This window comes from Oncorhynchus clarkii, chromosome 5 (assembly GCF_045791955.1).
Source record: "Oncorhynchus clarkii lewisi isolate Uvic-CL-2024 chromosome 5, UVic_Ocla_1.0, whole genome shotgun sequence".
NCBI classification, from domain to species: domain Eukaryota; kingdom Metazoa; phylum Chordata; class Actinopteri; order Salmoniformes; family Salmonidae; genus Oncorhynchus; species Oncorhynchus clarkii.
This window is the reverse complement of record NC_092151.1, coordinates 79,023,019-79,039,088: the sequence shown is the minus strand read 5'-3', so window position 1 is coordinate 79,039,088 and position 16,070 is coordinate 79,023,019. Positions and strand designations below refer to the sequence as shown.

The 16,070-nt window shown below is 41.4% G+C and overlaps 1 protein-coding gene across 2 annotated transcripts in view; it reads right to left on the bottom strand.

Moving 5' to 3' along the window:
- The window catches only part of LOC139409417 (myosin light chain kinase family, member 4b), a 75,536-nt gene extending 64,962 nt beyond the window's left edge, over nucleotides 1-10,574 (bottom strand). Inside the window, exon 1 of one of the 2 annotated variants that reach the window (XM_071154552.1) lies at nucleotides 10,259-10,574. In XM_071154552.1, the coding sequence (XP_071010653.1) occupies nucleotides 10,259-10,323 (65 nt within the window). In that variant the 5' untranslated portion in view covers nucleotides 10,324-10,574. The remainder of the gene's footprint in view (nucleotides 1-10,258) is intronic. The other variant, XM_071154553.1, reaches the window with a different exon arrangement.
- Between the last annotated feature and the right edge of the window lie 5,496 nt (nucleotides 10,575-16,070).

The window sequence follows — 16,070 nt, the reverse complement described above, 5'->3', positions numbered from 1 at the left end:
GGGGTTAGCTGTTAAAGGAAGGCAGGCAGGCTGTACTGTAGTCTGGTAGAGTGGTGTACAGTAGTCTGATAGAGTGGTGTACAGTAGTCTGGTAGAGTGGTGTACATTAGTCTGGTAGAGTGGTGTACAGTAGTGTGGTAGAGTGTTGTACAGTAGTCTGGTAGAGTGTTGTACAGTAGTGTGGTAGAGTGGTGTACAGTAGTCTGGTAGAGTGGTGTACAGTAGTCTGGTAGAGTGGTGTACAGTAGTGTGGTAGAGTGGGGTACAGTAGTCTGGTAGAGTGGTGTACAGTAGTGTGGTAGAGTGGGGTACAGTAGACTGGTAGAGTGGTGTACATTAGTCTGGTAGAGTGTTGTAGAGTAGTGTGGTAGAGTGGGGTACAGTATTCTGGTAGAGTGGTGTACAGTAGTCTGGTAGAGTGGTGTACAGTAGTCTGGTAGAGTGTTGTACAGTAGTCTGGCAGAGTGGTGTACAGTAGTCTGGTAGAGTGGTGTACAGCAGAGTGGTAGAGTGGTGTACAGTAGTCTGGTAGAGTGGTGTACAGTAGTCTGGTAGAGTGGTGTACAGTAGTCTGGTAGAGTGGTGTACATTAGTCTGGTAGAGTGTTGTACAGTAGTCTGATAGAGTGTTGTACAGTAGGCTGGTAGAGTGGTGTACAGTAGTCTGGTAGAGTGGTGTACAGTAGAGTGGTAGAGTGTTGTACAGTAGTCTGGTAGAGTGTTGTACAGTAGGCTGGTACAGTGGTGTACAGTAGAGTGGTAGAGTGTTGTACAGTAGTCTGGAAGAGTCGTGTACAGTAGAGTGGTGTACAGTAGTCTGGTAGAGTGGTGTACAGTAGAGTGGTAGAGTGGTGTACAGTCATCTGGTAGAGTGGTGAACAGTAGTCTAGTAGAGTGTGGGACAGTAACAAAGTGCTAAAGATAGGATTGGTGTTTGGATAGAAATGTGTGAGACAATGCTGTAGTTTGTGTTTCATGATGTGTGTGCGTGTGCATGCATGCTACGTGTGTGGTTCAGCTATGCATCAGTTTGTGTGTGTGTTTTCCTAATCTGCCCCTTACTTATCCCTGTCCATAACACAGATAGCAGGAGAGGTCCTCTCTGTCTTCCACTGTATAATCCCCTCTATGTAACTGATAGGAAGAGCTGCGTGTGCCTCATACCTCGTAAAGACACCATAAAGACAGAGACACAGGGTGTGTATTTCTGTACGTCCATGAGTATGTGCATTTAAGTGTGTGTTTCTATGTGTGTGTGAGCGTGTGTGTGCGTGCATGCGTGTGTGCATGGTGCATGCGCACCTGCGAAAGAGGGCGAGCGAGAGAGAGGGAGAAAACGAGAGAGAGCGAGATAGGGAGGTAGAGAGAGGGCGAGAGGGAGAGAACGTAAAAGAGGGAGAGAGAGAGGGAAAGAGAGAGGGAGAGGGAAAGGGGGAGAGAGAGAGAGCCAGAGAGATAGAGAGGGAGAGAGAAAGGGGGAGAGAGAGAGAGCGAGAGAGAGGGGAAAGAGAGAGAGAGCGAGAGAGGGAGCGACAGACAGACAGACAGATAGTGTGAAGGGTGATATGAAGCTCTGTGCATAGCTTAACCTCCGTAGCTGAAATGCAGTGTGCTACAGGAGTACAGTGATGAGAGCAGACATGTCCGTCAAAACATATCGCAATGCAAGCCCACGGCATCAGATTTCCCTTCCATCTTTTTATACTGGAAGAAGTCTTCAGGGGGTTTCAGGTGTGGATTGTGATACTCATAATAAATGGTGATTAGGATTATAATGCTAACAAGTGGAATTTAATGATCAGGAAATTATCATACACTACTGCACTGTATGCTGTATGTTGCCTTTGATTTCTGTCAAGAAGGCTGTTCTTGCGATGTGGAACACAAGAGTAGTTGATCTGGCCTGGAAATAGCCAAGCTTTTAATACTTAGTCCAAAATGTCCAAAATGGCACCCTATGGGCCCTGGTCAAAACTTCTGCACTATAGGGAATAGCCGGTGTACCATTTGGGACTCAGACTTATTAAATTGCATTTGGGGACCGGGGACCAGGGACCAGGGACTGGAATGGTGGACAGGGGGTAAGACACTGACAGGGTGGGTTAAGACAAAGCAGAGGGAAACAGGTGTGGGATCCAGCATGGAGACACAACATTTCCCCAGAGTGAACAGTCCATGACAAGGCAATCTAGGACATCAAATGGCACCAGTCGTTGAGGTTGTTTAGCTTAGATGCCAATCTGTTTGAGCTTTAGCCAATTCCTCTGTCATGTTGGTTATCATGCCAAACATAGCCAATTCCTCTGTCATGTTGGTTATCATGCCAAACATAGCCAATTCCTCTGTCATGTTGGTTGTCATGCCAAACATAGTCAATTCCTCTGTCATGTTGGTTGTCATGCCAAACATAGTCAATTCCTCTGTCATGTTGGTTGCCATGCCAAACATAGTCAATTCCTCTGTCATGTTGGTTGTCATGCCAAACATAGTCAATTCCTCTGTCATGTTGGTTGCCATGCCAAACATAGCCAATTCCTCTGTCATGTTGGTTGTCATGCCAAACATAGTCAATTCCTCTGTCATGTTGGTTGCCATGCCAAACATAGCCAATTCCTCTGTCATGTTGGTTGCCATGCCAAACATAGTCAATTCCTCTGTCATGTTGGTTGTCATGCCAAACATAGTCAATTCCTCTGTCATGTTGGTTGCCATGCCAAACATAGCCAATTCCTCTGTCGTGTTGGTTGCCATGCCAAACATAGCCAATTCCTCTGTCATGTTGGTTATCATGCCAAACATAGCCAATTCCTCTGTCATGTTGGTTGCCATGCCAAACATAGTCAATTCCTCTGTCGTGTTGGTTGTCATGCCAAACATAGTCAATTCCTCTGTCGTGTTGGTTGTCATGCCAAACATAGTCAATTCCTCTGTCATGTTGGTTGTCATGCCAAACATAGTCAATTCCTCTGTCATGTTGGTTATCATGCCAAACATAGCCAATTCCTCTGTCATGTTGGTTGCCATGCCAAACATAGCCAATTCCTCTGTTGTGTTGGTTGCCATGCTAAACATAATAAATTCCTCTGTTGTGTTGGTTGCCATGCTAAACATAATCAATTCCTCTGTTGTGTTGGTTGCCATGCCAAACATAATCAATTAGTCTGTTGTGTTGGTTGCCATGCTAAACATAATCAATTCCTCTGTTGTGTTGGTTGCCATGCCAAACATAATCAATTCCTCTGTCGTGTTGGTTGCCATGCTAAACATAATCAATTCTTCTGTTGTGTTGGTTGCCATGCCAAACATAGCCAATTCCTCTGTCATGTTGGTTGCCATGCCAAACATAGTCAATTCCTCTGTCATGTTGGTTGTCATGCCAAACATAGTCAAATCCTCTGTCATGTTGGTTGTCATGCCAAACATAGTCAATTCCTCTGTCTTGTTGGTTGTCATGCCAAACATAGCCAATTCCTCTGTCATGTTGGTTGTCATGCCAAACATAGCCAATTCCTCTGTCGTGTTGGTTGCCATGCCAAACATAGCCAAATCCTCTGTCATGTTGGTTGCCATGCTAAACATAGCCAATTCCTCTGTTGTGTTGGTTGCCATGCTAAACATAATCAATTCCTCTGTTGTGTTGGTTGCCATGCTAAACATAATCAATTCCTCTGTTGTGTTGGTTGCCATGCTAAACATAATCAATTCCTCTGTTGTGTTGGTTGCCATGCCAAACATAATCAATTCCTCTGTCGTGTTGGTTGCCATGCCAAACATAATCATTTCCTCTGTTGTGTTGGTTGCCATGCTAAACATAATCAATTCTTCTGTTGTGTTGGTTGCCATGCCAAACATAGCCAATTCCTCTGTTGTGTTGGTTGCCATGCTAAACATAATCAATTCTTCTGTTGTGTTGGTTGCCATGCCAAACATAGCCAATTCCTCTGTTGTGTTGGTTGCCATGCCAAACATAGCCAATTCCTCTGTTGTGTTGGTTGCCATGCCAAACATAGTCAATTCCTCTGTCATGTTGGTTGTCATGCCAAACATAGCCAATTCCTCTGTTGTGTTGGTTGTCATGCCAAACATAGTCAATTCCTCTGTCGTGTTGGTTGCCATGCCAAACATAATCATTTCCTCTGTTGTGTTGGTTGCCATGCCAAACATAGTCAATTCCTCTGTCATGTTGGTTATCATGCCAAACATAGCCAATTCCTCTGTTGTGTTGGTTGCCATGCTAAACATAATCAATTCCTCTGTCATGTTGGTTGCCATGCTAAACATAGCCAATTCCTCTGTTGTGTTGGTTGCCATGCTAAACATAGCCAATTCCTCTGTTGTGTTGGTTGCCATGCTAAACATAATCAATTCCTCTGTTGTGTTTCTTTGCCATGCCAAACATAATCAATTCATCTGTCGTGTTGGTTGCCATGCTAAACATAATCAGTTTCTCTGTTGTGTTGGTTGCCATGCTAAACATAATCAGTTTCTCTGTTGTGTTGGTTGCCATGCCAAACATAATCAATTCCTCTGTTATGTTGGTTGCCATTATTTAACTAGGCAAGTCAGTTAAGAACAAATTCTTATTTATAGCATGACTTGGGGACTTGACTGCTCAAAACAACAACTAGGGACCTTTAAATGACATTATTCTCAATCGATTGAGTCCTTGAGATGGGCAATCATACCCTTTAATCTTGTTGAAAACACCTCCCACTGTCTCTCCACCCTGTAGGAAACAAATAGGACATCATGTTCTTTGTGAGGCATCAGTGGAAAAGAAACCCAACCTCCAGGATCACAATCTCATTTAGCAAATGACATAATCGAATACATTCTATTAAATTACTTTTTTCTGTTTAGTCCACACTTTGCGTGTGAGGAGAACTGACTCGTTCACATTCCCTGTCTCCATGTAAATCCACAGTTATTCTCAATTACTTAACGTTAAAACTTCTTCAGGATAGGGGGCAGTATTCGGAAGTTTGGATGGATGAGGTGCACAAAGTAAACTGCCTGTTACTCAGGCCCAGAAGCTAGGATATACATATAATTAGTAGTATTGGATAGAAAACACTCTAAAGTTTCCAGAACTGTTAAAATAATGAATGTGAGTATAACAAAACTGATATGGCAGGCGAAAACCGAAGGACAATCCAAAATAGAATTTGTTTTTTTTCAGCTCACCACTGATTACAATGGCAGGCAATGGGAATATAAAAGGAAAACCTCCCAGATTGCAGTTCCTAGGGCTTTCACTAGATGTCAACAGTCTTTAGAAGGAGTTTCAGGCTTGTTTTTTGAAAAATGAGCTAGAGTTTGTAGTTTTTGTAAGTGACTCCCATTTTGGCTGTAGTGTTTGTAGCACATTCCGGTGAGGGTGCGCACTTCGTTATTTATCTCCGGTAATGAATATACTATTCTCCATTTTAAATTGTATAGTTTATTTACATATTAGGATACCTGAGGATTGATTAGGATCAATGTTTGACTTGTTTGGAAGAAGTTTAATGGTAACTTACGGGATTCATTTGTATGCATTTTGAACGAGGGAAACCGGTGGATTACTGAGTCAGGCGCGCCAACTAAACTGACTTTTTGGGATATAAAGAAGGACTTTATCGAACAAAACGACCATTTGTGATGTAGCTGGGACCCTTTGCATTGCAAACAGAGGAAGATCCTCAAAGGTAAATTATTTATTTTATAGCTATTTCTGACTTTTGTGATGCATCTGCTTAGTTGGAAAATGTTTGGCGCGCTCTGGTGAGGGCGTGCACTTGGTTATTTATCTCCGGTAATGAATATACTATTCCCTATCTTAAATTGTATTGTTTATTTACATATTAGGGTACCTGAGGATTGATTAGAAACGTTGTTTGACTTGTTTGGACGAAGTTTATTGGTAATGTTTGGGATTAATTTTGTATGCATTTTGAACAAGGGGAAACAGGTGGATTATTGAATAAAGCGCGCCAACTAAACTGACTTTTTTGGGATATAAATAAGGACTTTACCGAATAAAACAACCATTTGTGATGTAGCTGGGACCCTTGGGATTGCAAACAGAGAAAGATCTTCAAAGGTAAGTGATTTATTTTATCGTTATTTCTACATTTCGTGATGCATCTGCTTGGTTGGAAATGCTTTTGTACGTGGGGCTCTATTCTCAGATAATCGCATGGTATGCTTTCGCCGTAAAGCCTTTTTGAAATCTGACAAAATGGCTGGATTAACAAGAAGTTAAGCTTTTAACCGATGTATAACCCTTGTATTTTCATGAGTGTTTAATATTACGAATGTTGTGTTTTTGAATTTCGCACTCTGCAATTTCACCGGATGTTGTCGAGGTCGGGCGCTAGCGGTACGCCTTTCCCAAAGGTTAAGTAGCGTGGCTCTGTCAAAGGACCCCAGGGTGTGTGGATCTCTATAACTGTGAGTGTGTGTGTGTGTGTGTCTGCATGCGTGCTTTTGTTTGTTTGTGCATGTGTGTGTTTGTGTGTGCGCATGTGTTGATCAGCAAGCACGCGAGGCTGACGTCACTAGCTACAGGGCCTTTAGAAAATATTCACACCCCTTAACTTTTTCCACATTTTGTTGTGTTACAGCCTGAATTTAAAATGTATTAAATTTAGATTTTTGGGATACTGACCTACACACATAATGTCAAAGTGTAATTATCTTTTCAGAAACATTTTGAAATTAATTAAATGAATGAAACGCTGAAATGTCTTTAGTCAATAAGTATTCAACCCCTTTGTTATGGCAAGTGTAAATAAATCCAGGAGAAAACATTTCCTTAACTGTTGGAAGCACAGAATCGTCTAGAATCTCATTGTATGCTGTACAGTTAAGATTTCCCTTCACTGGAACTAAGGGGCCTAGCCCGAACCATGAAACACAGCCCCAGACCATTATTCCTACTCCACCAAACATTACTTTACTATGCATTGGGGCAGATAGCTTTCTCCTGGCATCCGCCAAACGCAGATTTGTCTGTCAGACTGCTCGATTGTGAAGCGTGATTCATCACGCAACCTCACATTATACACCTGTCAGCAATGGTGTAGCTTAAATAGCCGAATCTACTAATTTGAAGGGGTGTCCACATACTTTTGTATGTATAGTGTACTTTAAAATAACTTAAACCAAATCGAAACTGTATAGAAAAGATAATGGACCTGTATTCATACAGTTTCTTGACTCGCTACTAATCACCCAAATGAAAGCTAGACAATGAGTTTGAAAGCCCTGCTCTACATGGAAACAATCTCTCAACTAAACCAAGCTCTGAGGTCATTCAGAATGAAGGAGTGAGAGAATGGGTCATGTCTGAACGTCACTGACCCAGTCCAGTTGGCATGACCATGAAAGGACATACAGATACATACTAGTGGGATACAGGCAAACATAAACATAGCCAGTGACAAACACATAACTTCAAGCAAGAGAGACGGACTGGTTGTGTGTGTGTGTGTGTGTGTGTGTGTGTACCCTATGGGTCCTGGTCAAAAGTAGTGCACTATATAGGGAATAGGGTGCAAACTTTGACACAGTCTCAGTCTGAGTGTTGTTGTTTTTGTAGTCAAGGTTAAGTTGCATGGCAACCACCTCTCATGGTCAAGCCTAGGTTCAAATAGTATTTGAAATTCAAAAACTTTAAAGGGGTTTGCCTTAGCCTGTTTTGAGTGCCAGCTGGATGGGTTTGCACTTTTAGGACTTTTATATTGGTTCCATTGCAACAGGTAAACTCAATCAACCACATATAAAGTATTTCAAATTATTTCAAATAGTATTTGAAGGCAGTTTTGGCCCAGAGAGATGTGGAGATCTGACTGAAAGCTCCAAGGCTTTTAATCAGAGATCAACACGTAGATCTCCAACTTCCCTGGTACTAATTGACCACACTCTCCAAACACCAACAAGTTTGCCAGAAAGATACCCAATGAGGTCAAGTAGATGGTGTTTGTTCCCTCTCTTTAATTACTATAGGTCCTCTAAGAGGAGATGTGTGATTGTGTGACACTCTCTCTCTAACTGACACTATGACAGAGTCCACCTAACAAATTATTGTTAAGTTAATTGTAATTAAAGAGAATATAATATATGAGCCATCAGCAGGATTATTTTCTCCATCCAAGCCAACAACATTCCATACACACACACACACACACACACACACACACACGTCGCTGCTTTGATCGTGTCTAAAGCCGAATTCGCCATGGTCAAAGTATCACAGTGTCATCGCCATTACTCTTACTGAAGGTCTGGACTGGGGGTGTATACGATTACAACAACCAAGTCCTCCAGAACCCAATCCCAGCTCTGTAGGCTTACTGTGTGTGTGTGTGTGTGTGTGTGTGTGTGAGTGTGTGTGTGTGTGTGTGTGTGTGTGTGTGTGTGTGTGTGGGGGGGGGGGGGGGGGGGGGTGACTGTGTGCAATTATTTTTTATGAATATTTTATGTAGGCCATTAATCTATCCTTCTTAGCAGCCTGTCTCTCTCTCTCTCTCACACACACACACACACACACACACACACACACACACACACACACACAAACAAACTATTTCCCCATCCTTCACACCGGCGACAGCCAAGCAACCTTGCAGAAGAGTGTAACTGTACCCCTCTCCTCATCCCACCCAATGTACTTTTCCGTTCAACAGCAGAAAACAAAGCAGACAGTCCTTCTTTTAGTACGCCCATTTCAGCATTACCAAAAATAATCACGGTGGAAAGTCACATCTCACATCTCCCTGGTGTAAACCTCTGCACATGAATCTCTCTGTGTGGACATGTAAACTGTAGCAGCTGTAAGTGTTGTTGTTATTGATGTTGTACAGTCTGCATTGTAAGTGTTGCTGTTGTTGATGTTGTACAGTCTGCATTGTAAGTGTTGCTGTTGTTGATGTTGTACAGTCTGCATTGTAAGTGTTGCTGTTGTTGATGTTGTACAGTCTGCGTTGTGTTGTTGTTGTTGGTGTTGTACAGTCTGCATTGTAAGTGTTGCTGTTGTTGATGTTGTACAATCTGCGTTGTGTTGTTGTTGTTGATGTTGTACAGTCTGCATTGTAAGTGTTGTTGTTGATGTTGTACAGTCTGCATTGTAAGTGTTGTTGTTGATGTTGTACAGTCTGCATTGTAAGTGTTGTTGTTGATGTTGTACAGTCTGCATTGTAAGTGTTGTTGTTGATGTTGTACAGTCTGCGTTGTAAGTGTTGTTGTTGATGTTGTACAGTCTGCATTGTAAGTGTTGTTGTTGATGTTGTACAGTCTGCGTTGTAAGTGTTGTTGTTGATGTTGTACAGTCTGCGTTGTAAGTGTTGTTATTCCACTCATTTGCTCATTCATTATTTGCAGTAAAGGAATTACATTGATAAAGTGAAAAAGTGAGGTTGAGAAGTAGCCTATACAGCATCTGGTATTATTGAATATGAAAGGTTTCATTCAATAACGATTCAATACTGTCAGATAAATCATTCTGATTTGCATCAAATATTCATAGAATATCATCTTAAATGTGAATTTCCTAACGTGTATATACTAATACCCAATATAGTCTTTGATATAGATAACAAGGGATGGGTCAAATAATACAAAATGTACCACCCTAAGTTCTGAAGTTTGTTTCCTGTCAGAGTGGCTTGCTGGCTACCTTCAGTGTACACAGTATAACAAAAAGAAGAGCCTTCATGATTTTCTGGTGGTTCTCATTTTCGAGTTGAAATGTTAACAATATAATGACTTCACATGCAAGCAAATTATGTTTTTGGGGTCATAGCAAGGTTAACCTTCACTAAGGGCTATCCTGTATGCCAATAGTTAAAAAAATATCTGTAAAATGTTTCATGGGGCACCATTAAATGTATGATAGCTAAACTGTGAGTGTTCTTGTGCAGTGTTTCTTGTTAGCTATCACCTTGCATGGGATGCAACCAACACCAAAGGGAAAGAGGTGCTAACATTCACAGCATGGTTATTGTGCACGCATGAGATTGCACGGAACCTCTGTAGAATAACAGAGAGAGATATACAGAAAAGGCTAACAAGAGGTTAAAACTACTGTCATTTGCTCTGATCTAATGTCATACCAGAATGCAAATGTATCAAAAGGTCGGATTGTTTTCATTATTGTTTTGCATTATCAAAAGTCTTCTCTTCCCACTTTTTTCACAGCTGTACATTTCAAGACAATGAAATCTCCACGTCTCATTTGAGCCCATTTGTTAAAGCAAATTGGATATAGTGACACTCACCCCTGGTATTTTGGCACATTGGTAATGCCTACAGTCTTCTTCTCCTTCCCACCCATATCTCTCATCGATTTGGTCCTTTTTTTTCCTCCAGCCGTCTGTTTACCTGTCCCTCTCTCCTTTCGTGAGTGGTAGTCGTGGTGATGTCTAAGTAAGAGTCACACTATAGTGTATACCTCTGTGTTCAGGTGAGCTCTGGGGGGACAGACCAGGTTATAGATGTCCACTTCTCTCCTCTCTGTGTGTACAGTGAGATAGCTCAGTGTACAAGGCTGGAGTAAGAGTCACTCTGCTCTGTAGTGGGGCCCTGAAGGACATCAGTCTATAGTATGGCGGGGGTGAGGAGGAGGAGGACAAGGAGGAGGGGTATAACTGGATAAGAGGCTTGGAGGTAGGAAGAGGAGGAGGGGTAATATAATGGGAGGATGGGTTAGGAGGGAGGAGGAGAGGGACAGGTGTTGGTATAGAGAAGGAAGGGAGGGGAAAGTAGGAGGAGGGGTACAAAGAAGGGAGTGGGCATGAAGGGCAGGTCCTGGGAGGGGGATATTGGGAGTAGAGGGGGTACAGAATCAGGAGGTGGGGAAAGGGAGGGAGGGGGCATGAGGGGCAGGGGAGATATAAAGAAGGGAAGGGGTTGAAGGGATTGATGGGACTGGAGAGGCAAGAGGGGTATGAACTAGATAAGAAGAGGCTCTATCTCTCTGCTCCTCCATTTACTCCTGGGACAACAGGGACAGATGGGAGTGAGGGATCTTCCAGGGAATGTGGCTTGTTAAAATGGAATGCCTGGAATGCTGAAGCGCCATGAGTCTCCGAATGGGGGAGAGGGGGTGGGAAGTAGGGGGAGGGGAGAGGGGGACAGCAAGAGAGGTGTAAGGGAGATGAGGTTAAGAGAGGGCTGACAACTGGAGAGTGGTTGAAATAAGGAAGAGAGATGATGGGGGTTTAAAGGCCTGACCACAGGGGAGGATCAACATTTAAAAATGTATATAAGAATATAGATCCTGTAGCTTGTATTCAAATTATGTATCTTTCGTCTGTGTTTCATAAATTTCTTTCAAATCGCAAAAGGCTGAATGTATCTCTCCTGAGAAAGCATCCGAGCGAGCGAAACAGCACCTCTCTGTATGTGTAGCCCATCTTGGCCTATCTGATGCTGTCTGGTCAAAAAGAGTATGACATTGTTGCCACCCATAGCATTAAATGCAAGGGAAGCCAGTGAAAACAAATATAAAATAATAGCCAATCAGCGTTGAGCTAAACTGAGTGAGCTCAACTGTGAATGGTCCTGGTGCACCCAAAAAAAGTATTAAGTGAAGTCAGTTTGGATTTTCACCAATTCCATCACATCAAGAACAAAACGTCAAATGACAGGGAAAAAAATAATTGTTGTATCACGTTGTGTTGTTGTCCTCTGGTGACTAGCTAGCTAGCTAAAATTGGCCCTTCCCTAAATTAGCTATGGATGGAGGTATCACTTTGGACTTGTGGGTTTTACTTAATTCTCCGTACTGGCCAATGATTAAAACAGAGTTTCTGATCCAACCATAAATTCTTACATTGTGTCCCTGGCCTGAGAGGATAGACGTGCAATGTGTAGCTAGATCTAGTAAGCTAATGTTAACGAGCTAATGTTAACTAAGCTAATGTTAACTAGCTAATGTTAACTTGCTGGGTCATCGTTGCCCATGAAAGGAAGTTATGCTAGTGAGCAAGCATTTTAGCCAGGTAACCAATGACAACAAAAACTGAAAGTGTACTGTATGTCATAGACCGTTTCTGTATGTCATAGACCGTTTCTGTATGTCATAGACCGTTTCTGTATGTCATAGACCGTTTCTGTATGTCATAGACCGTTTCTGTATGTCATAGACCGTTTCGTCAACATGAAAGCATGGCATTGGCATTTCTCAACAAGTAGAGTTAGTGAGTCAACCTGTTTTTTTTACTTGCACGCACGCATGCATGCACACACACACGCACGCACACACACACACAGGGAAATCATATTTAGCTTACGTTGATTGGACTACATCGTTTTCGGTATCTTTTAGTTGTCACTGTATTAGACAAACAGATGATTTTATGAAGTTAAAATGTTGAAGTTGATACGGTGCTGGAATTGTGGAGGCAGCTCCTGTTTTCTTGCAGTAACTCTCTGTGGTTCTAAATCAATAGTTGTTTAGTAGTCCACAAATCTTAGAAACATTAACTTGCTTGACCATGCTGTAGGTCATGTAACTGTTTGTTACAGGCAATATGCTTTGTGGACTTCGCCTGACAGATGTTACTCTCCAGTTTTGTAATGAAACGAAGGTGCGTTTGAATTTATTCTGCCACTGTGTCTTCTTATTGTCTCATCCTTAGGCCTATATATCACAGCTGCAAGGCATATGAACTAACAGGTTATAGAGCAAACAACGCAATTATCAAAACACACACTGTGCTTCCTCCTTTAAAGTTGCGTCATACTGCGGCACACCTTGAGGGCAGCTGCAGCATTCTGTAGCACGTTATCTATTTGTCAGCCATTTTTTCTGTTAATGCAAGTTATTGTTAGTTTGAAGCGTTTGATAGTCTCCGTATTGGCATTACCAGGGAATGTCAAACCTTTTTTGTAATAACATAACATAGCATATGGGATTGATTTTAAGAAATGTGGCTTAATTAATTTGATTACTATTATGCTGTTTCTATACAGAGAAAAACGAAAAACAAAACCATCAGGGTTTCCATTAGGATGGGAATGGAAAATATGGCGCTGTACAACGGGAGGAAGGAGTAGGCTGTTCTTGTAAATTAGAATTTGTTCTTAAACCGACTTGCCTGGTTAAATAAAGGTTACTGTAAGAGCATAACATTTATGCACCATAATTTTCTAATTATTGTATAACCAATACCCAAATGGAGATTAAATGAAAATAAAAATCTCATTGATTTATCCAGACCAGTCCCAATGCTTGCCTCAGAGCTGCAAGGTTCTTTATTTATTTTCTTAGTCAACCTTGTGTTCTGTTTCGTTGTGTTCTTGAACATACCTCTGTCTTTCATTTTTGTTAATTAATTTCACCTGTGTTAGTTACTCACCTGGTCTCATCAGCTACTTATTTAGTTCAGTTCATTCTGTTTGTGCCTTTGTGAGGTATTGTTCGTTTTGACTCTACTAAGCCTTTTCCTAGCTCATTTGTGAAAAACAGTTATAGCCTTCAGTCCTAGTTTTGATTCACCTACCTGTTTGCCTACCTGTGTATGACCATTGCCAGCCTGTGACCACAATTCCTGCCTTCTATGAAGGCGAAATCAACACCTGCTGCGCTCTGCGCATCAATCTACACTTTCTCCATGAGTATTCATTACAAGAGCAGCGCAGAACGACGCTAAAATAGTTGTACGCTTTTGCTTCTAACTTCAATATGCTCTTTAAATAAATAGGATCTACACCATTTTTAACAGTATATCTAAAAATATTTTTTTTATTGACTCTCCGACAATAATTTACATTTAGAGGTTTGGAGGACTCTATATTAATATCTAAGGGACATTTTACGTTATGATCTCTGAGAATATCCCAGGGACTTTTATATAATTCTAAATTAATTAGTAATAATTGCTTTGTTTAAAAAGTAATGATATTTTGGAGATTTTGTTTTCATTTAACCTAGAGTGAGCGAGGAAAAAGGCAATTCTTGAACATGGGGTGAGACATTCTCACTAATTTGTAAATAAAGCCAGTTTGTTATTTAGAACTATTTATTTCTGGAGAAACCTAACTTGATTATTTAGCAGACATCACTTGCTTATATTCAGTCAACACATATCTTAAGAATATCATGGAATATTTGAACATTTTTGTTTCTCCATGCTTGTCTCAGAGCAGCGCCTAATGGTGCTGAAATAGACATCCACAGCGGGAAGGCTATGTATTCTGTGTCCACTCGTGGTATCTCTTTTCGGTTACACATCCTTGGAATAGCAGAACAGCATAACGGTCCGGGCATTTAAACAGACGAATCAACCATGGCCCTTGAGCAATTGCATCAAAATTGCTACAGAACAAAAGGAAGAAGATCAAGAAGATTAACGAAAACATAAATATGTTGATGAAGAAATGCTGCTTTGAGTTAGAAATGTAACACTTTAAAGTACTTAAGCATCGAATACATTGCAAGATGAGGGATTTTCACAACAGTAGTCAGGCTATAAAAAGTATATTGTCTTGCTAATAGGAAACATTTGCAAGATGGGATACATTCTTTATTGTAACCACAATGTCATACATCATTTGTTTGCCTAGATGCCAGCATCCCGGAGTCACCTCTTCACTGTTGACATTCAGACTGGTGTTTTGCGGTACTATTTAATGAAGCTGCCAGTTGAGGACTTGTGAGGCGTCTGTTTTTCAAACTAGACACTCTAATGTACATGTCCTCTTGCTCAGTTGTGCACCGGGGCCTCCCACTCCTCTTTCTATTCTGGTTAGTGCCAGTTTGCGCTGTTCTGTGAAGGGAGTAGTACACAGCGTTGTACCAGTTCTTCAGTTCCTTGGCAATTTCTCGCATGGAATAGCCTTCATTTCTCATAACAAGAATAGATTGACGAGTTTCAGAAGAAAGGTCTTTGTTTCTGCCCATTTTGAGCCTGTAATCGAACCCACAAATGCTGACGCTCCAGATACTCAACTAGTCCAAAGAAGGCCAGTTTTATTGCTTCTTTTAAACAACCATTTTCAGCTGTGATATAATTGCAAAATGGTTTTTTTAATGATCAATTAGCCTTTTAAAATTATAAACTTGGATTAGCTAACACAACGTGCCATTGGAACACAGGAGTGATGGTTGCTGATAATGGGCCTCTGTACACATATGTAGATATTCCATAAAAATGTGCAGTTTCCAGCTATAATAGTAATTTACAACATCAACAATGTCTACACTGTATTTCTGATCAATTTGATGTTATTTTAATGGCCAAAAAATGTGCTTTTCTTTCAAAAACTAGAACATTTCTAAGTGACCGCAAACTTTTGAACTGTAGTATATGTAATATGGCTTTTTATTCTGGCTTTCCCATTGATTTTACACACGCACTGCTTCTCTATAGGTCATGGTTTATGTGTAATGGGTGCAGGATAGTTGGCCATAAGGATACCCATAAGGTTTACCCATAAGGTTAATGTTTGCTCATAAAGCTATGAGTGGAAAGGCCCCCTCCACCTGGCCTTGGTATATTCAGTACTTTTATGGTCCAGCTGGACAACCTCTAACCCCAAGGGTCACTGGCACTCACTGCTCTAACCCCCCATGTCTGTTAATCTATATATTCTCCCTTCACCTCTATATCTCTTCATTCTCTCTCATGCTCACACATGCACACACCTGCCTCTCTTTCTAAATATCTCTACTTTCTCTCTCTCTCTTTCTCCCGCACACCTCTTTCTCTGTCTCTTTCTTTCTCACTGCGCCCCCCCTCCCTCTTCATGTCCTCTATCACTCTCTCTCTCTATCTCTCGCTGTTTTCGTAACACTAGCCTTTATCAACTCTGTCTCTCTCTGACAGACAGATCTGTTGTCTGTTCCAACCCAACAGTGTTAAGCAGTGCTGTTCTCCAGGCCCCTGCGTTTGGCACTGAGATAAATGTTTGCCTTTGTGGTCAGACTAAAGATAGCCCAATGTTAACTAGTGCCCGTTATAGTGGCATCCTGTAGTATTACATGAGGCTCTGTGTATAGTAGTCCTGTAAGGTGTCATGCTTATCATATGCTACGCTGCTTGGATTTGTCCTGAATGATACACCTACAGTATGATATTCATGACA